The sequence below is a fragment of the Lutra lutra genome, chromosome X, assembly GCF_902655055.1.
Source record: "Lutra lutra chromosome X, mLutLut1.2, whole genome shotgun sequence".
Taxonomy (NCBI): domain Eukaryota; kingdom Metazoa; phylum Chordata; class Mammalia; order Carnivora; family Mustelidae; genus Lutra; species Lutra lutra.
This window is the reverse complement of record NC_062296.1, coordinates 94,073,900-94,101,823: the sequence shown is the minus strand read 5'-3', so window position 1 is coordinate 94,101,823 and position 27,924 is coordinate 94,073,900. Positions and strand designations below refer to the sequence as shown.

General features: G+C 47.5%; 1 protein-coding gene across 1 annotated transcript in view; it reads right to left on the bottom strand.

The window, feature by feature from the left end:
• Positions 1-27,924, bottom strand: part of ANOS1 (anosmin 1) — a 174,307-nt gene that overhangs the window by 69,737 nt on the left and 76,646 nt on the right. The window contains exon 3 of the mRNA XM_047714920.1: positions 4,668-4,730. Within this exon, the coding sequence (XP_047570876.1) occupies positions 4,668-4,730 (63 nt within the window). The remainder of the gene's footprint in view (positions 1-4,667; positions 4,731-27,924) is intronic.

Genomic DNA, 27,924 nt, shown 5'->3' with positions numbered 1-27,924 from the left:
TTGTAAGAAGGGAACATTTAAACGTAAAGCATGACCCATCCTCCCAAACCCGACATGGGGAAAATTCTCCCATGTGATCCAAAGAAGGCATCCTGCACGATTCCGGCTCTGACACAGTCAACTCTTCCATCTAAGGGTTAACATCCTTAACTGTGGCAGCAGCTTGAACTGTAGAAAGGATCAGACGCGAAGTTAAGGAGACAGTGTGTGTGGCAGCCACAGACCCACTCTAGGTGACTGATCGTGACGACACCTCCAAAGACCTCTCTTACGGAGGAAAACTGATTTCGTGAATAAAATAGCAAGAACAATGGAGTTTTGTTTAGAAACAGGTGCTGGGCGTACAGGTCAGGAAGCAACAACGTTCTGAAGGGTCCGGCAGGGTCAGGGCAGGATTAGGACCGCTTCTTCGCGTAGGGCAAGAGGTCGAAAACTAAGCAGCCTCAGCCTCGTGCACCTCCGGACCCATCACAGGTCCTCAGCTCTGCTGCCGGACGGCCCCGACGCGGCCTGCGACGGAAGCCCCGCGAGCCGGCGAGGCCGAGTTCCTATACACCTTCACCTGTAACAACGGGAGGCAAACCGTGCCTTCAAAGACAAATAAAGCTCAGAGTGTCTTGCAAATCAACACACTGGCTCCAACCCAACGGTTCAGCCATTCCACCCGGAGAGGAATGAACTGTAGAGTCCTCCTGGGTGTAAATGTTTACGAAGGGAAAGCGTGGCAGGTTCGTGAAAACAGGGATCTTGTAGGCACGCGGAGCAGTGACGGGGGAAGCGAGAGGCAGATGGGATTGTCTTAGGGCTGCCTCAGGGAACGATCAGCCTCCAAACGCCGAAACAGGGATCGGTCCTGCAGGATTCGGTCTCCGTCAACGTGGGACGCACACGTGAACGCAACACGGAAGGAAACAAGACGCGGAGATGAAGACGGCCGAGAGGAACTGACGGGAAACAGGAGCTCGAGTGGTGGGACCAGCGGGCTGAGGTCTGTGAACCGGCCTTGACTTGTCCCGGCTCTCCGGGTCCAGCTCACCTCTCCTGCTGGAGCAGGAGTCACCATTGGTCCATGAGTCCCATTTCTATCAACTGCATTGGGTTCCGCAGCCCTCACGGCTGTTTCAGAGAGAAGAGCTATCACGGAAGTGTGCTGTCACATTTGTCACTGCTAGCAAGAGAGGTTTCGGATGACCTTCAGTAACATCACCTCCCTTGGCGTGTGTGTGTGTGTGTTGGTGGCCGTTGCGACTTGCTTCTAACCAGCAGAACATGGCAAAGGGGAAGAGGTGTCCCTCCAGAGAGTGTTGTATTATGGAAAGCTTGGTCTCAGCAGACTGTGGGCCGAGAGGTCTCACTGGCCTTGAAAAAGTAACTAGCCATGTTGAGCCCGGCCTGGCGGGGAGGGTATGTGGTGAGGAACTGCAGGCAACCTTCAGAGGTGAGAGTGGCCTCCAGCCAACAGCCACCGAGGGAATGGGACTTCACTCGCACAACCGTAAGGGATGTGTTCTGCCGATGACCACCATGAGCCTGGAGGCCGACCGTGAGCAGAAGCAGCTGAGCCCGCAGATGAGAAAGCAAGCCCGGCAGACACCCTGATGACGGCATTGTGGGACCTTGACTCAAAGAACACCTTTAAGTCGTGTCCAAACTCCCAATGCACAGAAACTGTGAGATAAGAAACATCTTGTCCACGGAATGGGAGAAGATATTCGCAAATGACAGTAGAGACAAAGGGCTAACATCAAGATCTATAAAGAACTCCTCAAACTCAACATTCAAAAAACATATAATCACATCAAAAAGTGGGCAAAAGACACGAACAGACACTTCTCCAATGAAGACATACAAATGGCTATCAGACACATGAAAAAATGTTCATCATCACTAGCCATCAGGGAGATTCAAATCACAACAATAGTGAGATCCCACCTTACACCAGTTAGAATGGCCAAAATTAACAAGACAGGAAACAACATGTGTTGGAGAGGATGTGGAGAAAGGGGAACCCTCTTACACGGTTGGTGGGAATGCAAACTGGTACAGCCACTTTGGAAAACAGCATGGAGGTTCCTCAAAAAATTAAAAATAGAGCTTCCCTATGACCCTGCAATTGCACTACTGGGTATTTACCCCAAAGATACAGATGGAGTGAAAAGAAGGGCCATCTGTACCCCAATGTTCATAGCAGCAATGGCCACGGCCACCAGACTGTGGAAAGAACCAAGATGCCCTTCAACGGACGAATGGATAAGGAAGATGTGGTCCATATACACTATGGAGTATGATGCCTCCATCAGAAAGGATGAATACCCAACTTTTGCAGCAACATGGACGGGACTGGGGGAGATTATGCTGAGTGAAGTAAGTCAAGCAGAGAGAGCCAATTATCATATGGTTTCGCCTAATTGTGAAGCATAAGGAATAACACGGAAGACGTGGGAAGGAAAGGAAAAGTGAATTGGGGGAAATTGGAGGAGGAGACGAAGCCTGAGAGACTGTGGACTCTGAGGAACAAACTGAGGATTTTGGAGGGGACAGGCATGGGGGGATGGGAGGGCCTGGTGGTGGGTATTGAGGAGGGCACGGATTGCATGGAACACTGGGTGTGGTGCATAGACAGTGAATCTTGGAACACTGCAACAGAAACTGATGATGTATTCTATGGCAACTAACATAACACAATAAGAAAGAAAGAAAGAAAGAAAGAAAGAAAGAAAGAAAGAAAGAAAGAAAGAAAGAAAGAAAGAAAGAAAGAAAGAGGAAGGGAGGGAGGGAGGGAAGGAAGAAGGAAGGAAGGAAGGAAGGAAGGAACGAACGAACGAACGAGTGTTGTTTTAAGCCCCAAAGCTTGGGGGCATTTGTTAGGCAGCAAGAGATAACTAATATAAAGACACATGAAATTGAAGGCGGGGTCAGCATATGTTTTCTGGAAAAGTCTGGACGGAATCCCTGAAGAAGCCAAATTGTTCTGGGGAGAATGGATGGATGATACGTCAGCTCCCTTGAGGGAAGACAAAAACCATGACCGAGGCCTGTGTCCCAGCTCCACCACCCAGAAGGGCTGGATACAAAGGCACGGGAAGGTTCTTCCTCTATGGGAGTTCACACCCAACCATGAGCCTAACGGTGAGTGTCCTTGCAGAGCAATTGGGGTAAATAACTAGGACTTTGGCCAGTCCTCAGTATCACTGGAGGCACCCAGTTTTCACCACTACAAAATGCTCCAACGACTGCAGCAGCCGTAGCCCTCAGGTCCGACGCGCTCCCAGCAACACGGACTCATCACGGAAGCGCGCGCAAACCACCACCTGCCAGCGCCCGCCAGCACGTGCTGAGCAGAACTTGCAGAGCCGAGTAGAAGGGAGACTAGGACAATCCCGCACCGAACGTGCGCGTGCTGAGAAGCACCACGCTCCCCCCGCCCCCCGCACTCCGCTCCTCTGCAACCGTGCGGAACACCTCACTTGGAGAACCCAGGCACGCCATGACCCCCGCCCGCTGTCGAGGGAAGTCGAGTCGCAGCGCGCTGGGACGCAGGGAAGGAGTGCGGCCGGCGCTGCAGTTTCAGGCTGGGTCCGTCTGCCTAGGGTGGAGCCGGTGGACCAGACAGGCTCCCCCCGCCCGGGCCTCCGCGCGAACCCACAGCACTGTCGCCCACGCGCCAGGCGCTTTGCTCTTCTCCCCGCGTGTAGGGACAGGGAGCAGTGTCCGGCCCGCGGGTACCTGCGTCCTACACACGGATACCGCTCCTGTCACCCCGGTCTGCATTCGGATGCTCGGACTGGACCCTGCGCGCCCTCCCGGTTGAAACACAGGCCACGGGGCCCCAGGAGCTCTTCGCGCAGGGCAGGGGCGGGCTCCCGCGGGCTGTGTGCTGGGGGCTTGGCAGGGCTCCCTCCGGCCTCCCCGTCCCTTCAGGGGCGTCCCAGCCCAGCACTCCGGGCCGGGCCACAGGCCTTCCCGTCCGCTCTCCCAGCCCTGGACACAGCTGCCCTGTTGGCTGGAGGGGACTCTCCCACCGCTGCTCCCCACCGGCTGGAAGGAGACGGTCCCGCTCTCCCTCCTCTGCCCTGCCAGGGGCGGTGGCGGACCAACCCACGTCCTCCTGGCTGCCTCTGAGCCGACCCCGACTTGCCCTGGAGGAGACGGTCCCGCAGCGGCTCCCGCCCTCCGCAGCAGCACGGGGGTCCAGGCGGCCGGTGTGCGGGGCAGTCACACCCTCTATTCTGGGCCTGCAAACCCCCCCCCCCCCCCCGTAGAGCCTCCCACCCAGCATATGGGGCCACGGGGGACGGTGAGCGGAAAAGGCGGAGAACCCGAGCAGCACGAGCGCATCAACAGCACGCTGACAGGGACTCGGACGACAGCCGGGACGGAGAGAAGGGGGACAGCAGCAGTTTCTACCTCGAAGACGGTCCCCGTCTCTATGCTTATGTCCTAAAGTTGCCTCCAGTGACAGAAGCACTGAGAGGCTTGGCTTTAAGGCAGCTCAACTGTGTTTCTCCTCTTCCCATGAGTGGCGTCTCAAGACCCGCACAGCCACCCCCTCTGCGGTCAACGGAGGTCTGGCCCGCGGCGGAAGGCGGCGGCCCTCGGTGCCATTGGCCCGGGCGGTGGGCTGTCAGGTGGCCGGGGGACCTCGGGCCGCACGGGGGTCCCCTTACCTCACAGAAGCTCTGGCACTGCTGCTTCCTTGGGTCCCACGACTCCCTGCACGGCTCCAGGCACTGGGGGAAAAGCAGAGGACAGAAAGCGCGGGTGAGACACAGCCCAGGGAGAAGCACCTGCTCCCCTGCCCCTGCCCCACCTGCTTCTGCTGCGGCTTTGGGCACCGTCGCTGCTCGGGGCATCCTCGGAGTGGGGCAGGACGGGCGCATGAGCGAGAGCGTCAGGACACAGCAGAAGCCGCCTGTGTCCATGCGATTGCAAGAGCCTGGAGGGGACACGGGACACGATGTTCACCCTCGGACACGCACCATCTGCCCGGATGAGAGTCTCTGTATTTGGTAAGAAATGTTTTCTAGGGGCGCCCGGCTGCTGGGTGGGTGGAGCACAGCTCTCAATCTCGGGGCTGGGAGTTCGAGCGCCACGTGGGGGTGCAGAGAGGACTTCAAAATAAAATCTTAAAAAAATGTTTTCTAAATGTGGTCGTCACAGACGAATTTTGTTTTTTCAGAAAGTTTAACATGAACGTGCTTTACAATTGGCAACGTAGGAGTGTTCTCTATAAAGTCCGCAGGGAATTGGGTGAAGTTGCTTCATATTAAGTATCTATATATAACATGACAGTTAACTTACCTTCAGCTCGGTGGGTCTGACCGCATTAATACACACCCAGTTTAATTACTCTATTATAATACATTGAATGCATCGTAACGTGAAAATTTACCAAATATTAGATATATTAAATCTACCGAAATATGCAGAATAAACTCTCTGACATGAGTTTCAGAACAGAGAATAAAGTCTGAATATGTGTTTAAAATGTTATTACCGTACACAGTAACAAATCAAAGTCAATAACTAGGCTCCATTATTCATTAGCAATCATAATAATAAATAGTTAATAATAATAATGTATAGTATATATAATAGTATGTTATCTATATTAAATGTATATGCATTATATATATAACAAAGAATATTGTTGAAAAAAGTATATATACACGTATATATACTTTTCTGCTATATATATAGTAGGATCTATAGTACTATTATGTGTACCTGTTTATTTAATTTATTACTATGTATAGTACTTGTATAATGTATAAAATATAATGATTACATACCATATCTATACTATATACATACTGTATATGTTACATATGCTGTACTACCACCCCATGGAACTCTGTATATACACATATATATGTACACCACAGCATTACATATTCTGCATATACTATATATACTACATAAAATACAGTAAGCTTATATAATATATAGTACCATATATACTATATACAATATATAGTAATAAATAAGAGATCACAGCCAGTCCTCATGGTTGAAATTAAAATGTTACATTAATATGAATAGAGAGTTGATTCTCAATTTTATGTTTTAATGAGTCAAAATGAATATTCCCATATAGTTAAATGTCAGTTCTCTAAACACTGGCTTACTGCTGGCTCCCATCAGGTCATTATTATTTGATCTATATGATTTTTATTTCATTCTTCATTCTTAATAAATTTTCCAATTAGGATCAACGTTCTCAGTTAAATTCCAGATAAGTATACCCTAGAATTCGGGATCTATAAAGATGTATTTTTTTTTCATTATTTTTTTACTCCACTTGGTAGCCAACTCCCCCTGTGTTTTAAAATATAGTTTAAAGTCTAAGGCGCTCTACTGTCCACGCGTCAGCTGCCTGTCACAGCAACGCTGCTCACGGTGCGATCGATGACCGACAGTATGAACCTCACCCAGCAGGTGATCAGAAATGCAAGCTCACGGCCTGCCCCCAGACCTAGGGTCAGAATCTCTGGGATCGGGACCCAGGAGTCTCTATTAGCAAGTTCTCCAAGAAACTCTGATGCTTACTAAACTTTGAAAAGAACGGTCTGATTGCAGTAAACATTTCCCAAAATGTATGTGTATCAAGGTACAACTTAAGTGAAACAAGGTTGCGAATTGTATCTCAGTAAAGCTGGGGGAGCAGGAAGAAGTGCTACAGGATTTGATGGGGGTGGGGGGAGTCCATAGGGTCACCTGGGTGGCTCAGCTCCTTGAGTGACTGTCGATTTCAGGTCAGATCATGATCCCAGGTTGTGAGGTCAAGTCGGGCTCCACATTGAATATGGAGCCTGCTTAAGACCCTCTCTCTCCCTCTCCAAAACAAACAAAAAGAGTCAATATTGTTCCTTTGTTTTATTTCTCACTAAGTAAGATCCGATCTATTTCTTGTAAGAATATTTTACATTTTATATTCTTTAATGTTGCATATGAACAATTCATTTTTTAGTTATTTTAATTTTTTAAAAAGTTGAGCTTTTCCATGATACTTTTCCAAGAGCTACACAAGCTTGTCCCAAGCTCCCGGGTGTCCACCTCTCCCAAGCATGTTAAAACAAATGCATAGTTTTTTGCAATATAACAACTGTAAAAGAAGACCATTTTTCTAACAGCAATGAAGTCACTTTGAAAACTTATCTTCCGGTGTCCCTGGATGGCTCAGTCAGTTAAGCATCTGCCTTTGGCTCAGGTCATGGTTTCGGGGTCCTGGTATGGAGCTCTGCAGAGGCTCCTTGCTCAGCGGGGAGACTGCTTCTCCCTCTTCCTATGCCCCTCCCACCTGTTTGTATATGCACATAGGCACGCGTGTGTGAGTGCTCTGTATCTCAAATAAATAAAATCTTAAAACAAAACAAAACAAAACTTGTCTCCCTTACATATTTTATGAGTTCCTTCAAGAGTTAGTTTTGTTTCCTAAAGGTCGAAAGGTATGTCTGATTCCTTATCCTCAGACTTCTCTGTGTTTGTTTTAAGACGTGGGCTCTGAGCCAAAAAAGTCTAACGGTCACTTAATAAGTCTATCTAGACCAAATTCCTTCTCAAGACCATTTGAAGTGAATTACTGGCACTCCTCAGAATACTTGGAGATTTTGTTCGTTTGGAGACACGTCCTACGATGCAGGAGGACCCCCTCCATAACACCTGGGGATTTTTCATGGACACAAGCTCAGCTACTGACACGTTAAGTCCTTATCATTTTATTCAGGAATCATCCAACAAGCATTCATTCCATATGAAACCGCTCAGTGCGATGTGGCCGACGGTGTCTCAGCATAGTTCACGTTGCTTTGGATCGTCGCTGAGAATGTAGATCGTGACACAGGCGAACGGCACACGTGCACAGCGGCCTTGGCACAACCCTAGACATGGGGGCATTAAAGAGCGTCGGTCCTGGGAGAGCTCCACAATTCCACGTGAGCCTACTCCTGCCAGGCTGGGGAACAAATACTTTATATAAAACAAACACCACTTACAAAAAGAGGCATACTTGTGAGACGCTAATGGAAGCAATGCTTGACACACTTGTCTTCTTGCTAACCTAGCACCGGTCTCTGCCAAGTGCGACATCAGGAGATGCCGTTTACTTAAAGTTCTACTTCACCAGCTCGCCTGCCGCCTTTCCAATAACCAGTCATCATCCGTGTCTAAAGACACAGCACAAAATGTTATTAATGACGGCCAACGTTTTCTTTTAATAATCCCTCTGTAAAAATTATCTGACAAGAAAAGCCTGAATATGGACATACGAGTAAATCTTTGCAGGATCCATTTGCCAAAGCTCTATTTCTTCATGGTGCTCTGAGCCAGGTGAAATGACTTCAGTAAAAGACGGGCGGGGGTGGGGGTGGGAGGCAGGTAAAAAAGCCCAACCGTTTCTCTCATCCTTTAAGCAAAAAGAAAGAGCATCTTGTTTTTCCAGATTAAAAAAGGGGGGAGGCGGATTTTGTCAAAAGAGGGCAGACTCAAATCTCATTTCCATAAGAAAAATACTACATGGAGACAACTGTTTTGGAATTTATGACATATCACAACTGTAAGTGCCCGGATCAAATTAAAAGAGAGAGAGAGAGAGAAAGGGAGAGAGGGAGAGAGAAACCCACCAAAAAAGTAACTGAATTTACTATTTTGGAATGAGGTATGTGTGGGTGAGCAGGCCAACGACAGGCCGGATTCTCAGGAACACCCCATGGGCTGTGGCCACGCAGCCGGTGCAGGATAGAGGCACACCACGCCTGGGAGTGAACCCCATCTCCGCCATGCGTCTAACCCACGACTGTGAGAAAATCACGTAATTACTCAGCCTCCATTTGCTAACTCAAATATGAGAAAACAATCGTTCATATTAACCCGTGAAAAGTTTTATTTTTCAAAGAGTACCAGAACTTGTATGGATTTATAGAGCACTCTGAAAATTATTTATTCAGTGGAGCCCCATAATACCAGATCGACAGAGGTATGTAACGTTGGCTACCATCATTCTCACATTTTAGAGGGAGGAAACGGCGGTGTACGAGGTTGACTGAACAAAGCAAGGGACTATGGTCGAGACTTCAGGAACTGGAAGCTGGACCAACGCTCTGGCACACACAAAAGAATGTTCTTCCCGATACAGAACGTTGCTCTGTTTATGCCACGTGCTGCAAAGGCTTAATGCGGCGGTGATACATGTGAAAGGCATTTGGAAACTGAAAAGTACTTTGCTAATCTGTGAGATTTCTAAACCGCTATGATCTCAGAAAGGATTCAGCTCCAAAATGCCCTAGGTGGGTGTTACAGATTCCAAGGTACTTATGAAATCATAACCAAGAGGACTATTTCATATCACAGACAAAGGGATGCAACCCTTCAGAGCCGAACTACTGACAAAGAGTGAAATTGTGGATATCGCTTTGGTGAACCGTCTGGACAAATGAGCACAAGCGTCCATATCTTACACTGAACCACACACTTCCATAAAAGGAAAGTATACTGCCTTATATTGCATTACCAGCAAAGGAAATTCTATTACCTAAAGACCAATTACAATAAATTCTGAAGCATAAAATGTCCTAAAAAATTCAAATTTTCACACACGTCCAATAATCAGGAAACAGAACCCATAATTACGTTACATTAAATAAATAGAAACCATTAAAGCAAAGCACCCAGCATTCTGCACATTCCAACCTGTTCAAATTAACAACTGATAAATCAACAAATAAAGATTAGTAGTTCTCACGTGCGACGTATTTATCTAGTCTCCAAGGTGGCGGGAACAGGCAGTCATTCTGCCTTAAAACAACCTATAATGTGCACGGGAGAAAACACGGGCGTAAGTGCAAGGTGGTGAAGCGTCAGACAGCCGAGAGAAGAAGATGATACCACAAGAGCCTGCAGGACTGATGCACGTTTCCATACGGGAAAAGCCTGCACAGAACTGAGAACTCGTGAGCTAACTTAGGAGAAGGCGGACTGGACCAGATTTGGCCGATCCGGGACCTGGATGAGGTATGTGGGGGGATATGGTGCAGGACAGCTGAGACAGCAGACGCAGGGGGCCATAGGCTACAAACACAGCCCTCGGAAATCAGGGACGAGCCACTGATGGTCCTAGAACAGCTTGAGTGTTGCTGCAATATAATGATTTGTAAAAACTACATATATTTGGTGCTTTAGATAACCAAAATATATTTCTCAAATACATTTAATAATCTTCACATCCACTGCTCCTGAAAATGTTTCAGAGCCGTGAAGGTGACATGGGTGTCTTGCTACCAAGAAACGTGACTTTAGGGCTCGCCCCTACCCTCACCAAAGGGCACGGGCTGGTGGACAGGAGGACTAATCATATGAACTCGCAATCCCACCCCCTGACTTCTGGGGAGGGAAGACGGGCTGGAGACTGAATCAGCTAATACTCAGTCAATCCTAGCCAGGTCGTACAGTTTTCATAAAAACGCAGCAGCACCAGAGCACCGGGCTGACTCAGTTGGAAGTACCCGCAATTCCCGATCTTGGGATCTTCAAGTTCAAGCCCCATGTGGGGTGTAGAGATGACTTTATTAATATATGTACATTACTATATATATATATATATATATACACACTATACACACACACTTGTACATATTATGTTGTAATATATAAGTACACTATGCATATACACAGTACTTTATATTCATACTTTATATACATTATATACATAGTGTATATATAGTGTTCTGGTATATTAATAAAGCAATCTATGTTGTTATATACACTCTACATATGTGAAGTATATAACTTAACACAAATTGCTTTATACATATATGAAAGTATCCTGTAAAGAAAAACCCACAAGGGGACTGGTCTTCTTATCCTTTCCAGACATTTTTCACGCTTGGGCAACCAGAACACTTCCATGTGCCACAGAGCTGGGCCCCAAGCTCCAAGAGGACAGAAGCTCCTTTGTTGGGGATCCTGCCTTCCGTATCTCTTCACCTGCCTGCTGATTCGTGTTCTGTGTTGTATCTTTTAATACACTGATTAATGCTGAGTGTTTCCCTGAGTTCTGCGAGCTGCTCTAGAAAATTAATCGAATCCTAGGAGGGAGTCATGGGGACTTCCAGCCTGGTCTGTATGTGACATTGGCCCATGAAGTTGGGGTCCAGGGAACAGTCTTACAGGCCCTGTGGGATCTGATGATCTCCCCGTAAAAGGTGTCAGAATTGAACTGAATTCTCAAACATGCTGCTGGTGTCTGGGAATTGCTTGGTGGACTGGGGTTGGGGTGGGAATCCTCCCACATTGGAATTGGGTCCAGGAGCCCTAAAGGAGTTGGAGTAGGAATTGGATGACAGAGGTGCCATATTGCAGCAAAAAACACCAGAAGTTTTAGCAATGTCTTCCAAAGCTTCTGGCCACCATTTATAGTGTCAATATGCCATCTGGATGGCAGTGGACACTGGATAAAAGGAAAGGGCACATGAGCCTAGGAAAGGCAATGCGGGGCTACAAGCTCACGGACACAGCTCCTGGTTTGCTATAAAGGACTGGAAGGAGGGGAAAATGAGAAAAAGAAAGCACACCAAAATTCCTAACCTCGATCGGACAGGAACCCATGGGGTCCCTAAGACGGAGGGTTGGGGAGAAACAAACATTGGGAAGGCTGTACAATGGAGACTCTAACATGACGAGTTCAAGGCATCCGGTGGTCGTACATGAAGGCAGGCCCAAGAAGCTACTAGAAAGGCGGACATGGAGAAAGTTGCAGAAACGAGGAGCCTTTATAGCCTCTGCTCTTCCTCTCCACGTCATTCGTTCATTCGTTCCTTTTATACATATTTGCAGAATTCCATTACCACAGCATCATGCTAGGTGACAGGTCTGCTAAATCCTTGAACTACACAAAAAGAATGCCTCCAAGTTCTATACCACCCAGAAAGGTTAAAAAATAAAGTCATATTTGTTGATAAGCAAAAGTCCAGGCTACACGTGAAAAAGGACAGATCAGGGGGAGGGGGTCTGACTGAAGATAGAGGAGAAACAGGAAATAATCAACAGATCAAGGTCCCAGAGAATGTTGCACGGGCTACAGCATGGAAACACAGAATTACAGAGAGGCAAGGAATCTCTGATGCCGTCTATCCCAACCCTACACCCTCTAGACTCAGACACTAAAACATTTTCATAGAGGCAACGGCTGGTTAGCAGGATTTCCACCCATGGCTCCATCTATAATTGGACACAGGCCATTGAATTTCATTGTTCAACTTGGAGGAGGTAAGAATTTGGATGTGGAGATATAAAACAATGGTCAGGAGAAGCACCACTGTTCCAGTGAGAGTCTCCCCATACAGTGAGAAGACGATCAGACACGTGTGCCCTTCTAGGTGTAGTTCTGGTGGCTGAGCGTGAGAGGTGTTGAGTTGATGGATAAGACAGATGAGGGCACAGAAGGGGATGATTCCTGGACTCCCTAAGGACAAGAGACTGACCACGGATCCTTGGAGATGGATCAACCCAGAGGACAATTCCTCATCTACCACCTGCTGAGTGGTTTTTCCCCATTCTAGCTGTATCTTAACCTCTCTGAACCATAGGTTTCTACCACATAAAAGAGTAATATTTGCCAGAGGATCATTTTGAAACAAATTTTATAAAGACAACCTTTTAAAACACCTACGCAAAAGTAGGTGCTCAGTGAATGTGGTGAATGTGGTTCCTTTCCCTTTCTAAAGGACCAATAAAAAGAATTTACTTTCGTTCTTTCCTATTTCCCTGATACCTTTTTTCTTTTAACCAAAGAAGACAATAGAATTTCTTTTCATTCTAGTCTCTCAAGCATGTTCCAATAATTGTTTTAAAACTGCCTTTTCTTTTCCCCCAACAGCTGGGTGGCATTATTCTTGTGTGTGCCCAGAAGGTGGGGTCAGAAGGAAAAAATCGAAGACTAGGGCACTGTACATTTCATAGAACACATGGTAGGCTTTCACAAAAAAAATTTTCTGTTGAATAATAAGAAAGCAAATAATGATTTATATTTAATTTTTGTCTTTCTGGTTGGCTGGATATAAAGGAAAAGCTTTGGGTCTCACCAAAAAAAAAAAAAAAAACAAAAAACAAAAAACAAAAAGAAAAACCCAACTTCACATTTCATGCAGGTAATATTAATGCCATCAACAGAAATTTCCAAAGACCATATCTGTTTTCCAAATTAATGGCTGCAATTTCTCTGCGAAACCCCAGATCTGGTTTTTAGATGGAAGTGGAATTTTTTTCAATATATTTCCTAAATATCTTGTGCGCCCTACTGCCGTTAGAAGTATTCATGGACTCCCTCCAGCTCTAAATTGGTATAGAAATTGTTACAATCCTGTGTGTCGAAAAGTGCACTGTCTCTTGCCAAAATAATGAAATCTTTTGGCAGCCATCCTGTGGAAGTACAGTTGAACAATCATCAGAGCCGAAACCGCAGAGGGTCAGCCTGCCAACCCGGCACAACAACGTTACGCCTGAGACACTTCATATCACAAGTCAACTTTCTCTGAAACGATCAAAGGGTAATTCCTTTCCCACCATGATGTTTATCTACAAATCTGGGCCCCCTTTTATCACAACTGTTTCTCACAATCAAGGGAACTCTGACTTTAGGAGCTCTTTTAATTTCAGTGAAGGTGTTTAGAAACAAAGAGAAAACAAGTGAAGTGGAAAAAAAAGATTCATCAAGGTAGTTACCACCAGAAAACCACTCTCTCGTTGTCGTTCTTCCTCACCTAAACTATGTCCTTGCGCGTAGCATGAAGTCGGGAATTCTGTTTCGCTGAGACCACACACGCTTTCTTAGCATCCAGATTTTCCGCCTGATCTTCTGCCGTGGAATTTTAGCATACCACTGCAGTTCCAAATAATATTCTCACGGTTAGCTCTCAGATTAAAAAGCTATTAATTACAAAGGGAAAGTCACAACTTAACGGTGGAGAAACCAGACAAAGAGTACTGGAACTACGTGATCAAATCCCATCTCCAGGAAGGGAGAAGCAGCAACATCCCCAAGGCAGGATCCCCCGCCCAAAAGGCAGAACCTGCCCTGAACCACAAGAAAAGAGCAGACAAATCCAGAATGAGGCTCCTTCCACGGAGCAACAGGCCTCGAGTCTTAAAAAATACCAATGTTGTGGAAGACCAAGAAAGAATGAGGAATGCTTCCAAACTCAAGGGGGACTAGAGATATGCAACAAACCAGACGAAACAAGGCTACAAAGGACATTACTGGCACAAGGGCGAGCCTTTAAACGCAGACTCTCCCTGGAGTAAGGTGTTACATCAGCGTTCATTTCCCTGAACTTGGTAATTCCACAGTGGTCACGTAGGAGATGCATGCTAAAGCATTTAGGGATAAAAGAGACACAAAGCCTGCAACTCATTCTTAAATGGCTGGAATCAAAATAACAATTAGAAGGACATGCGTACATCCGAATTTTTTGCTATGCAGACATAAAGAGAATGTGATAAAGCAAATATGGCACGCATAAAAGTTAACAATCGGTAAACCTAGATTGGGGTCAGCGACGAGAAACCGGGAACCGAATCGGGCCCACACCGTGGTTTTGGTAAAGAAAAGTTATCGGAACACAGCCACGCCCGTTTATGTCCCTGTGTCCATCTCACGATAGTTGACTAGTTGTGACAGACCTTATGTCCAAGAAACCAAAAAATATTTACTCGTCTTTCCTAGAAAGTTTGCCGTACCCTGATTTAGATATATGGTATATGGAAGTCCTTTGTACTCGTCTCATAATTTTTCTGAAATTTTAATCATCAAGTTAAACATTAAAACTACATAAAGTAGGGGCACCTGAGTGGCTCAGGTGGTTGAGTGTCTGATTCTTGGTTTTGGTTCAGGTCATGATCTCATGAATCACAGAATCAAGCCCAGCAGTAGGGAGTCTGTTTTAAGATTCTCTCCCTCTGCCCTTCCCCCTGAGCTCACCTTCTCTCTCTCTAAAATAAATAAATCTTTAAGAAATGAAAAGAAAAAAAAAATTTAAAAAATACGTAAAGTCCATTTAAAACTACCCAAAATCTCAAAATCACAAATTTTCTGCATCTGGCTTCATTAAAAAGCTACGAGGGACATAGATCTATGAGCGAAAGAGGATGGAAAATCCTAGAGCGGCTCTCAGCGAGCTTTTCGAAATAAGGAAGAGTGCAGATTCACAAATGCTTCAGGTCTGAGACCTGTAGTGACTGGATGGTACGTCCTCCCACAGAATGGTCTGAGAATCTCCGGGCTCCGTAAAGTTAGAAACCATCAACAGGATGGTTTCGCCACAGCCTCGGGAACCCTGCAGTAAGGGGGACAGGGGTGGCAGACTCACCCTGGAGAATTCACTCGGGTGGCTGTGCGATGAACCCCGTCATCCTCACTTTGTCTTGGTTTTCAACGCCAAAACACAGGAAGCAAGTTCACGCCTCGAAAGCAGCCCTCCCGCCTCTGTACTACATAAACCCTTCTTACAACATCAAAGCAAAAGATTCCTCACGATGAAAAGAGGAAATGAGTCAAACCTACTCCTTTCGCAGTTGTGGGCCACTCTGTGACACGTCCTGAATAATTATTAGCTTTTACCAGTATTTGTACTTCCTGCCGAGATTCACACATAAATTCCAGAATCAGTAGATGTCATGTTTATTACAAGTCCAACGAGGGAAAACTGATGCTGGTGCTTGGCCACGGCAGGGAAGTAAGGAGGGGTGGGTGCCCTTTCCTCAAGCGAAGAAGGTGACGCGCAAACGTGAACCGTTTCCTGGAGACGCTTAAGAACTGATCCTCGGTAGGAAACATATTCATCGAAGAAGCAGATGTACCTGCCAAGTCAGCCTCTCCGCTGGGAAAAGTAAAGCATTTGTATGTAATCAGAGTGCTCAAAAATTCAACAACAGCTAGAAAATATTATCTCTGTGTGTCATTCCAAACCCAGAAAGTATAAACACACACACAGGCAACATTTTTTAAATTATACCTTGATCATCAGCATCTGTGTCCTTTGGCAGACCATCTAATCAACCACTCATCTTTCTCCAATACTGACCCCCAGTAATCAGTGACTCAAGAAACCGATCCCTGCCGTGAGTTGGATCTTGGAGGCTGAATTACGGAGAACCCTCTTGTGTACCCAGAATCTCGAGTTTTCGCTAGATCGGATTCCGCATGGCCTGGAATCACCAGCCACGGCATCCCGTAGGCTTAAACAGCCAGACCCCATCTCCTGAGTGAAAGCCAGAATGGAGTCTGCACAGCATGCTTTTGACACCACGGAGCCCTCAGGTTAAAGCACTCCTCTGTGACATGCTTCGAGTTGAATGGAGATTAGGATTTCCATCACTTCATGCTACATTTAAAAGCTTATGCAAGTGTGGCGTTGATGCTTATCTTCGTATGTATGTTTTCTACACACTTTCCCAGCAACATTCAATTCCTAAGAAATCCTGTCATTAGTAGTGCTGGAGAACCATGTCAATCGTATTCCCAAGCTGGGTGGCCTGGTGTCCTTCTTCCCTGGGCCACTGGCCTCATAAAATGTTGCGCATGTCATGGGAGAAATTGGATTTTTCTATTTGTTCCTTTGTTAAATCTCAGGGAGCTACTTTTCAATAGTTTCCATGGGCTGCGGGTTAATTAGATGGTTTCTACCAGCAGTGTGTAAGAATGGGTAGGTAGATACATGCTTGTCAGCATATGATTTCCGAGAAATTAAATCTGTTTGTCTGAGAGGTGAGCGACTGTCGTAGGTTCTAAGAGACAACCTAAAAACGAGGCAAGTCCTCCGCTGGGAGGATTAGCACGAGTGTCAACACTAATCCTTTTCAGATAGAAGCAGTCTATAACATTGACGGCTTAATATCTTATCTGTGTGGTTTGGCTGTCTGACATGTCGAGTTCAAGGAAGCCATGGTGCGCTCTTGAAAGGACCAGGGGACCGAAACTCAGAAGGACTTTCATGCTTCCTGTCTCCCTTGCCAGATCAAATCACCCCAGCTTTGTCAACATGAAAGCGTCTCCAAGACATTAGCGTATCCCTGAGCAAACCCATTCAACTTGGCATTATGCGGTAGGTCTGCTCGAAATTAATGAGTGAGTCACAATGTTCATAACTTTGCAGAAGCTGAAAAGAAAACACTGTCACAGAGCGTTTATTTATATCAGTTATGGGTGGGAAGCCCTATTTATACAGAACCTATGTGACCTTTCACCCAAACTCAGAACGCGCACAGTCTCTTTGGGATCTTTACTTTTGCTCTTCCCTCACCCCCAAAAGGCTGATACTGAGTTTCCTGTGTCCAATGAGATGCCATTAGAGTAAGAGGACAATGAAAGCTACTTGCGAACCCAAACTAGCAGCAAGTGCAAACTCAGTAAGGACGGGCCACAGTGGAGGTCTGTTTCACGCTTCGTAGTTTTCCAGGAAATTTTGCACCAGGTCTCGAATGGCCTTCTCTACACTGTGTGCGATGCTCATATAGGTTTCTCATGCTACTTTCCTGCAAAACTCCCTTGACCTGAAACACAGAGTTGGGAATCCAACCACAGAGGTCTCATTTTGTAGTTTTGTGCTTAATTCTGCAAATTTGACAGTTTATCTTTTTTTTTTTTAAGATTTTATTTATTTATTTGGCAGAGAGAGAGATCACAAGTAGGCAGAGAGGCAGGCAGAGAGAGAGAGAGAAGGAAACAGGTGCCATGCTGAGCAGAGAGCCCGATGCGGGACTCGATCCCAGGACCCTGAGATCATGACCTGAGCCGAAGGCAGAGGCTGAACTCACTGAGCCACCCAGGTGCCCCATATTTGACAGTTTAATTAACTCTATGCAAAGTCTTTTGACTCCTTTACCCGCTCATTCATCTGCTGAACCAAAAAGTCTAGGAAAAGAAGGCAGCTGGAATTGTGTGCTATCCAACATGCTGCAGCAGTAGAAATGCTCTGTGTGCACACTGCCCGAAGCGGCAGCCATCCGCCACGTAAAGCTACCGAGTGCTTGAAATGTGGCCAGTGTGACCAAACACGTCATCTTAATTCACATCAGTGTAGACAGCCACATGTGGCTAGCGGCCACCATATTGGGGAAGACAAACTGAGCGTTAGAAAAGTACAAAGGTGTGCATTCAGCATCCACTACTCTTTTCTACGGGGAGAGGAAGTAAAAACTGCATTTCCCAGATGCGCTTGCCACTGAGAATCTGAATCAATTAGGCTGTGCTAATCAGCACACTCATGCAGCACTAGAAGGCAGAAATGAAGCAGAAGGTATTTTCTTGCCTCTGCTCTGTTCACTGTTTCTACTGTCATCGTCACCTTTCTCCCTCAGCTTGTCACATGTCTACAGAAGCTTCCTGGGGGGAGGATCCTTAACTCGGAGATCGACATTCTGGAAAAGGCTCCGTGCAAGCAGGACGGTCCGCTCCGTCCAGGTCGCCGTGCTCTCTGGACCCTGGGCACAGGGCCCGTCCTTCCCTCCGCACTTCCAATCACCTACGAAGCACCTCATCGCCCGTGTCAGTTCCTTCCTGCGGGCGTACCTAGCGCCATTTGTCTTCTGCATTGTCGCCGCCCAATACCAGAGATGAAGAGGCCAGCCCTGCACTGACGTTTACCACCGACGCCATCAGAAAGGCAGAGAACATGGATACGGCTCCGCTGACTGTGTGCTGGGTCAGCAGTGCTCGTCCGTAACCCCAGGACCCCCTCGCTTTGGAGCAAACAAAAGAAAGTAATGTCCTCTCTCTGCTCTGTTCCTTCCCTCCCTCCTTCTCCCACATACACACATATGTGCCTGGTGCTCTGAGAGGGACGGGGAAGACGTGTACCCATCGAAGCTGCGACCTGAAGTCTGACAGATGGGCAGTGTCCAACACAGTCGGTCTGTGCCACGGAAGAAGAGCGGAGAGACACACAGCTGGAGCCGGGCAGAGCTCCCCGGGGGGACCCATGCAAGGCAGAAAACAGAACCACACAAGAAAAGAAGGAGCAGCAGAAGAAGGCGGACAGAAGATTGTGCTGCTGTCAGGTCTGGCGTTCGGAGGTGCGGAAATAGAGCTGTAACCTTCAGCGACACAGACCCGCCCGACAGGTGTCTGCCGTGCTGAGATGAGAGATGTCCGTGATTTATGACACACGGGCTACTCGCAGTAGACTTCAGCTCATGGGCACATGGAAGCTGGGATCTTTGCAATCCTTACGGTCATGGCTGGATGTGCTTCTAGAAGCACAGCAGGCATGATGTCGAAATGCAGAAGGGAAGAAAGAAAATGACTGTTTCTGAATAAATTTATGTTCCCTTTATCAGAGAAAAGGGATCTAGCTTCCGTTTCTCCAAACACCCGGGACCCTCTGTAGAGGCAATCCTTTAATCACCTTGTAAACACAGCCCAGAGGGGTCTGCTTGATGAAATGCTGAAGTTCCCTGAGGAAGATTCCATGCCCTGGAAAATGACGAGTAGCTGTAGTGTAACAGTCACATGTGGCTCACAGCACAGCTGACGTCACTCAGGACCACCTTCTTCCATGTGGGGGGATGGGAGCTGAAACACGGTCTTACTCACACGTAAAACAATTCAGGAAATCCAGGCAGTACCTACAAAGCCCCTAAATCTGAACCAGGAGCTTCACGTCACTCGGGCCCACCGCGTTCACCAGTCTAACTGGCCGATGGTGCGTGGAACGGACAGTAAACGGTATTTATTTCACACGTTTCATTGCTCACTTCCCTGTTTGGTTTGTTCAGCCCACGTTTCAGTTCACGAGAGTGACCTGAGACATGCTGAAGCCGCATAAGCACGGAGCAGCCAGACTCAACCAGGACGCCACTCCGTGGTCACGACGGGGCTGCATCGCTGACTGCCAACCATCCATGCTTTGTTCCGGAGGCCACTGTCATATGCTGCCCCATGCTGGGCTTCTATCTCTGCTATCTCTATCACTTCTATCCCTATCTTCTATCTCTATCTCTAGATCTCTTCTATCTCTATCTTCTATCTCTATCTCTAGATTTCTTCTATCTCTATCTCTAGATCTCTTCTATCCCTATCTTCTATCTCTATCTCTAGATCCCTTCTATCCCTATCTTCTATCTCTATCTCTAGATCCTTTCTATCTCTATCTCTAGATCTCTTCCATCTCTATCTTCTATTTCTATCTCTAGATCCCTTCTATCTCTATCTCTAGATCTCTTCTATCCCTATCTTCTATCTCTATCTCTAGATCTCTTCTATCTCTATCTTCTATCTCTATCTCTAGATCTCTTCTATCCCTATCTTCTATCTCTATCTCTAGATCCCTTCTATCCCTATCTTCTATATCTATCTCTAGATCTCTTCTATCTCTATCTCTAGATCCCTTCTATCTCTATCTCTAGATCTCTTCTATCCCTATCTTCTATCTCTATCTCTAGATCTCTTCTATCCCTATCTTCTATCTCTATCTCTAGATCTCTTCTATCCCTATCTTCTATCTCTATCTCTAAATCTCTTCTATCTCTATCTCTTCTCTTAACATACTATCCAGTCTCTGTGTGGATTCAAAACATCGGGGGGACTCGTACCAGTGTATTAACTTTGAACAGGAAATGTGATGGACTCGTGCAAAGACCCTATCACAAGGACAAAGCATGGGAGCGGCATCCTCTGTAGGAAACAGTGCTACGAAACATCTTTAGAGAGCCAAGACTTGTCCAACAAGGCCAGTCAGTCCTTCCTACGAAGCGGAGAGCTCTTCTCTCTCTCATGTGTTTATTCTGCACAAGAAGGTGCGTGGCTGTTTGCTGCAGGAGCAGCAGTGGGAGCGCCCAGAGGGCTCCATCTCTGGCACGTTCTGCGGCCTGTCCCCCCGCCAGAAGACCAGGAACTGGGGATGACACAGTGCTCTTGTGCCCCAGGTCGGCTACTCCTCAGGGGTCTTACAGACCACCTAACAAGCAAAGAAGGGGGGAGAGGCCGCCTTTGTGCCAGGGTTACTGTTTCCTCGCCCGCTCCCCCATCCCTCCCAGCCCCGCCAGCACCACCGCCACGCATGGTTAAGCAGCCAGAGGTATGGGGCTTTTCAGTCCGAATTTCACGGCGTGATAAAACGCAGGGGCTGTTTCCCTCGGGACCTAAAAACCCTCCTTTGTGAGCGCAGGGGAGGGTAAGGTTAAGTCCTGCATCTGGGCAGCCGGCGGGGTCCTCTAACGGGACAGGGGAGAGGAAAGGAAGCCCGTTTCAGAAAGCGTTGTTGTGAGGCACGTCCCCCTCTGCCACTTGACAGAAATCAGGCGAAAGGGAGTCCACTGGCCACCGCACAGGAGCCCTGACAAATCAATTTCATGACGCCGCAGGGACAGAGCTTTCTCTTTCTTGCAGGCTGAGTTCACTTGTTGCTTGACAGAGAGGAGGGAAAAAAAGCACAACCTTTGGCTTAGATGTTTTCGTCAAAAAGAATCTGAAAAAAAAATGGTATTTGAAATACTAAAGATAGGTTTCTTGGGTCTTTTCCCCCGACTTGCAATAAAATCAGAGAATTTTGGAATTAATGCCTCCCGATTGGGGAAACCTGTCACACCCTTAGCAGACATGGCTATTCAAGCTTAATAAAGGGCTCATTCTAAGACGGTCTCCACGAGAAAAAGCTTTACAGCACGTGATTAAGGGCGATCATTTCTGTAAGCTACCGTGACGATTTCTGCTCTAGAAGGAAATCGACAGACAGACAGACATGGCCCCTAAAAACTTAGGTCATTAGGTATGACCCACATCAGCAGTTGGAAAATAGAGAGGGTCTTCTAACGTAACTCTAACACAACAAGGCTTTTCCTCATTGTAGCAGGATTATATTTCCTTCTCTGATGCGGTTCTAAGATGACATATTGACTTCAGAAGCTCAGCCCATTTGCAGAAGAAGCATTTTAATGTCATGAAAAGAAGTAGGATCCTCACACAGATGGGGTGCCCATGGAGTAAGGAATTTTTCAGGGGACGAAGCCATGAGAAATAAGATTATGGATCTGAAGTCACTGCAAACATAATCGGATAGAGGCAGACACAGATATGCACACACACACACACAGACACCCCAAATAAAAAAAAGCAATACGTTGCCAACTAAATAGTTCATCTTTGGTAAGTGAGGGAATAATCAGATGTTGGGAATGAAGAAAAAAGAGGCTGTCGGCAAAGTGTTCAATGAAATAAAAGAGCCACCTTTACCCTAATCTTCTCCTTAAACTTATTTCTTGTGATCCTGTTGTTTTCTCTTCCACAAGACAGATGCAATAATTCCAACCATTTTTTTTAAAGATTTTTTTTTTAAAGATTTTATTTATTTATTTGACAGAGAGAGATCACAAGTAGACAGAGAGGCAAGCAGAGAGAGAGAGAGGGAAGCAGGATCACTCCCGAGCAGAGAGCCCGATGCGGGACTCAATCCCAGGACCCTGAGATCATGACCTGAGCCGAAGGCAGCGGCTTAACCCACTGAGCCACCCAGGTGCCCCTTTTTTAAAGATTTTATTTATTCATTTGACAGAGAGAGAGAGATCACAAGTAGGCAGAGAGGCAGGCAGAGAGAAGGGGAAGCAGACTCCCCGCTGAGGAGAGAGCCTGATGCAGGGCTCGATCCCAGGACCCTGGGATCATGACCTGAGCCGAAGGCAGAGGCTTTAACCCACTGAGCCACCCAGGCGCCCCTCCAACCATCTTTTTAAAATAAATGCTAGACATGCGTATGCAAGGGTTGATAGTTCCATTTATGGATTCCCAATGTGCCTCTGTGATCTACAGAACGTCTTTACACTGGGGAGGCGGGGGAAGGTGTGTTTACAACTTGTATCCATGGACCTTTAGCTAATAAGCCAACATGTGAAAATGATGGATCCACCCAAGATACCGGCCGCTACCATGTTAAGCTTAAATCCAAGGTTGTACAAACAAACCGCGCCCTTCTGTTCCAAGTTATGTTGTCATTGTGTTCTGCTTATGCGTAACACTTAGGTCAACCAGGACAGTACCACGTAGAGTACTTTTGGCCTTAACGTTATATTAGATGGGTTTCCCATGTGTCCTTTTTTTTTTTTTTTTAAGGTTTTATTTGTTTGTTTGACAGAGATTGCAAGCAGACAGAGAGGCAGGCAGAGAGAGAGGGCGGGATGCAGTCTCCCCACTGAGCAGAGAGCCCGATACGGGGCTCGATCCCAGGACCCTGAGACCATGAGCTGAGCTGAAGGCAGAGGCTTAACCCACTGAGCCACCCAGACGCCCCTCACATGTACTTTTGAAATGAAATGCTTTCACCAGAAAACATACGCTCCTCCACGTGCAAGTCGAGGTTGCTCCGGAAGTGCAACGGGACAGAACCGTGACAGGGAGCGGCGGGTAACCTCGTGTCAGCGGAGGGGAGTGAACGTGTCTGGCCGTCCAGCGGCAGGAGGAATGTCCATGCTCCCGGAATCCGAAAGGTGAACCAAACAAGCTCTGCGCAGATGCTGACTCAGATCTGGACTGTGGGCTTTCCTAAAGAAAGACTTCCCGTGTGGACCCTCAGATTGCACGAGCAGGACGCGCGGAGCATCCAGTTAGGTCTGCGTTAGTCAGCGACCTTGCCTGACCGATGCACGGCTAGATTCGTGGGACTGCACTTCCTGCTTTTACTGTCCCTTCCTTTTTTTTATATTTCTTCACTCGCCTTCTGAACGTGTTATCCTTAAGCTCTTTTGTTCCATTCATTTTACAGTCCGTCTCATCCTTCACTTGGAAGTGAAGACACAAAGTCAAGCTCTGCCTAAAACCAGAAAGTCGGGTCTACCTGTTCTGTGTACGTTTTTTCTTCTTATACAAGAAGACGGGGGCTGAGGGGCTGTATAGAGACACAGAGACAGTCTCTGATTCGGGAAAAGAGGCAGTTTTAAAACTCTCTATGATTTACTGTTTCCAAAGAGACCAGAGTATCTCTGGCTGTGGTTAGGCACTTAGTGTTAGGAGAATCTTCTCCTACGGAAGAAAAGCAAAATGACCATGTCTATCACAGATTCTGTATTTTTTTTTAAATGTCTATACTGCCTAGAGCAATCTATACTTTTAATGCCATTCCGATCAAAATCCCACCGGTATTTTTCAAAGAGCTGGAGCAAATAATCCTAAAATTTGTATGGAATCAGAAGAGACTCCAAATTGCTAAGGAAATGTTGAAAGAAAAAACAAAACAAAACTAGGGGCTTCATGTTACCTGATTTCAAGCTTCACTGCAAAGCTGTGATCACCAAGACAGCATGGCACTGGCATAAAAACAGACACATAGACCAGTGGAACACAGTAGAGAGCCCAGATATGGACCCTCAACTCTAGGGTCAAATAATCTTTGACAAAGTAGAAAAAAATATACAGTGGAGAAAAGACAGTCTCTTCAATTGGACAGTATGTGTAGAAGAATGAAACTTGACCATTCTCTTCCACCATACACAAAGATAAACTCGAAATGGATAAAAGATTCTGTATTTTTTAAAGTTAATAATAAAGCAGAAAGGAAATGCTGGCGAGTTCAGGAACCACACTAATAAGCACAGAACACTCAAGGAAGCCATCTCCAGACCCGTGCACGTGAGTTTTTAGGCCTCCTGAGTTGGGAAGCGGCAGCTGGGGTCTCCAGTACTTTCCTACTTAGAGAGACGTCCCACTGCTCAGCACGCACACAAACGTGAGCCCCAACACACATTTTCCGTCTATACTTGGCTACCATAGAAACCTTTTTATCTTTCGTAGGTTGCACTTATTAGTAAAGTCTACCCCTGCCTGCCAGAAAAACAGGAAGCCTGAGAACAGCATCATACTTTTAAGAGACTATTCCGCACAGCATTTGCAGGCTCTAACGAGGTCGAGGCTGAGGGCCTGAGCCCCATGTGGTGCTACCAGCCCTACAGAGAAAGCCGTTCCAGCACAAGAGGCAGTCTGAGCGGGCCGCTGGCGAGAAAGGCGCTGTGCCCCTCGCGGAAACAGCCGGGGGTTCTTGGCCACGACACTAGTGACTTCTTGGTGGGGGAGGGATAAATCTCTGTTCAGGGACACTGTCCTGTGTGTTGTAGATGTTAGCGGCATACTCATCCTCTCCCTCATGAACGCTGGTGGCCTCACCATCCCCCCCCCGAGAATGGGCATGTCCCCAAACATAGCCAAACATCCCCAGTTAGGAACCAGTGAAGCAGGACAAGACCCTGAACATGATAAATAAGTGGGAAACCGTCACCAGCAGGGAAGAGACTCAGGGCCACTGTGCCGAGGCTGAATCAGAGCCCTTGTGTCCACGATGTGGGTTTCTCCATAATGGAATCCAGACTAACACGGGGCCATGAGGCGAAAACGAGAGGCCAGAACAGAAGTCATTCATTACAACGGTTCAAAGGATGAGAGAAAAGAGGAAGTAAAACAAATAACAATTATAAGACTTGAAAATACTTTAGGGTTTCCAAAGTATGTCCACAAATCAACATGGCTTTGAACGATATTTCTGTGGGAGTTTCAGAATATTCCTGCTAAAACAACTCAAATCTGTTAGCTCTTTAGCGAACAGGATGTCTCTAGCTAGAAGCTATTTTAGAGGTACTTTCTCTCTCAGATCTAAACAGTCGGCAAATGGAAATACTGAGTTCAACCTCCTTGAGGAAAAACCAAGACTTCCAAGAAGATGAATGACAGAGGAAAGAATGAATTATCTCACGACTGAAATTCTCTCGTTGAACTTTTTTTTTTTTAAAGATTTATTTATTTGACAGACAGAGATCACAAGCAGGCAGAGAGGCAGGCAGAGAGAGAGGAGGAAGCAGGCTCCCCGCTGAGCAGGGAGCTGACGCAGGACTCGATCCCAGGACCCTAAGATCATGACCCAAGCCAAAGGCAGAGGCTCAACCCACTGAGCCTCCCAGGTGCCCTCGTTAAACTCTTTTGAGCTGAATGAACACCTTCAATGCATATATTTTGACTTTATCACATTACGAACACCGGGACCCGGTCTTCTCACCTCAGCCGTCTCATTGGGAGCAACAAATACCAAAACTTCCCATAAAGCATGTGACACCCAGAGAAGCTCATCGGGTTGTAATAATGTTCCAAACTGAGAGATGGGACAATTAAAGTTCTTCTCAGATTAATCTTCACAGTGAAAGATAATTTGTATGCCTCTAACGTACACCAGATAGTACATAAAAATAGAATAATTATATAGAAAGATCATTTTGTAACCAACAAAATGAATTCAATCAGATTACCTGCTAAAAAGAAACGACCCAATAAACATTCAGAATAAGTAATTTGGCCATAATTCTGGAATCTAAAATAAGCGAATTAACTCAAAATAGGCCAATATTTTCTTCAAAACAGGCCAATTTTTAACAATTCTACTACACCCAAGCCAAGTGAAAGAATGAAAATTCATGAATACGTAGCTACATTCTTTATACTTTGACCAAGATGGTCCCTTCATAAAACTAAAGAACCAGAGGAATTTGTTACTCTGCTTATATTAAGTAACCATGTTATTTTTAAAATATCCGAATGACTCTCTGCAAAGTCCAGATACGTTAGTAAATAGTTTTGACATCTATAAGCTCGTTTCCTCTTTAATGTCTTGTGTGTCTCCTCTTTCTCCGGAGGCGCCGGTGGAGGACGTGCGCATACGGCCTGCCGAGGGGCCCCCCGCGGAGAGGGCCGTCGGGGCGCTCGGTCAGGGACACGGACCGTTGCGGTCGCATCTTCAGCGCGGAGAGGCGACGGAGAGGTGGCAGCCCCGCGGCGGCACGGGCATGTGCTGTGACGGCTCCGGCGCAGGAAGGTTTCAGGACGCGAGCATCCGCGAGGCGAGTGCCCCCCCTGCCCTGGGCTCCCTGCGCTCTGACGGGGGGAGGGGACCCCAGAAGCCTGTCAGCGCCCGGAGCGTCCACGAACGGGCGTGTCCTTTGCTCCAAGACACATTGTGAAGTACAAAACCAAATGGTGCCCGCATCTCTCAGGGGAAGAGGCAGATACAGGCGGGTCGCTGGGACCGGCATAGAGAAGACAAAACCAAGCACCAGGCAGCCCGGAGCAAGCGCCCGGAGGGCCTGCAGGAGGCCGTGTCCTGCGGGGGACTCTGCGGCTGGGCGGCCTGCGCGGTGACCTGGGGGCAGCATGTGTGGATCGCGACGAAAGCCGGACCGCAGGACCGAAGACACAGCCCAGCACGTGGCCCTGCACTTGGCCGAGCCCCATGCACGCCCCCTCCGGTCCCGGGGTCTTCCTGGCCCCACGAGAGCGCGTCTGCCAGACCCCCGCAGCCTCCGCCAGCCGGTCTGTGCCATAGCCCTACCGCCCCCCGCTCTCGGCCGCACCAAGCCCAGACTCTGTCTTTGTCCACGCGATGCCCTCGGGGACAGCCTGCACGCGAGGGAGGCCCTCGAGGAGGGGGCACGGCGGTCCCACTCCATCCCCCTCGGGCTGCAGGAGCCCAAGTCCGCAAGCTAGAGTCTGTCCTGACCAGGAACGGCCCCGCTGAGGTCTGCCAGCAGGACGGCGCCCAGAAGCCGCACCTGCCCCAGCAGCCGCACACTCACCGGGCAGCTCCGCTCGGCCGCAGCCGGCCTCCCCGCAGGCAGATGGAGCTCCCTGCGGGAGCCGGTCGGGCGGGAAATACAGGCCCCTCACTCCCCAGGAGCCCCTCCGAGGCCCTGAAGGATGTCCTCGCAACGCGCGCAGGGACAGAACCGGCAGCTTCACGTTTTCCGTCGTTTTCCTTACTGAGGTACGTTTCTGCTGGACGCGCCTCAGCCGCACGCTGGCAGCGGGCTTCGTTTCCGGCAAAGGGTCGGCAGAGTGCTCGGTTCGGCCGCTGCCCGGCCAGGCTCAGCCCCTTGTGCAGGCGGCACTGTTCCCCAGAGGCTGCGGATGCACCA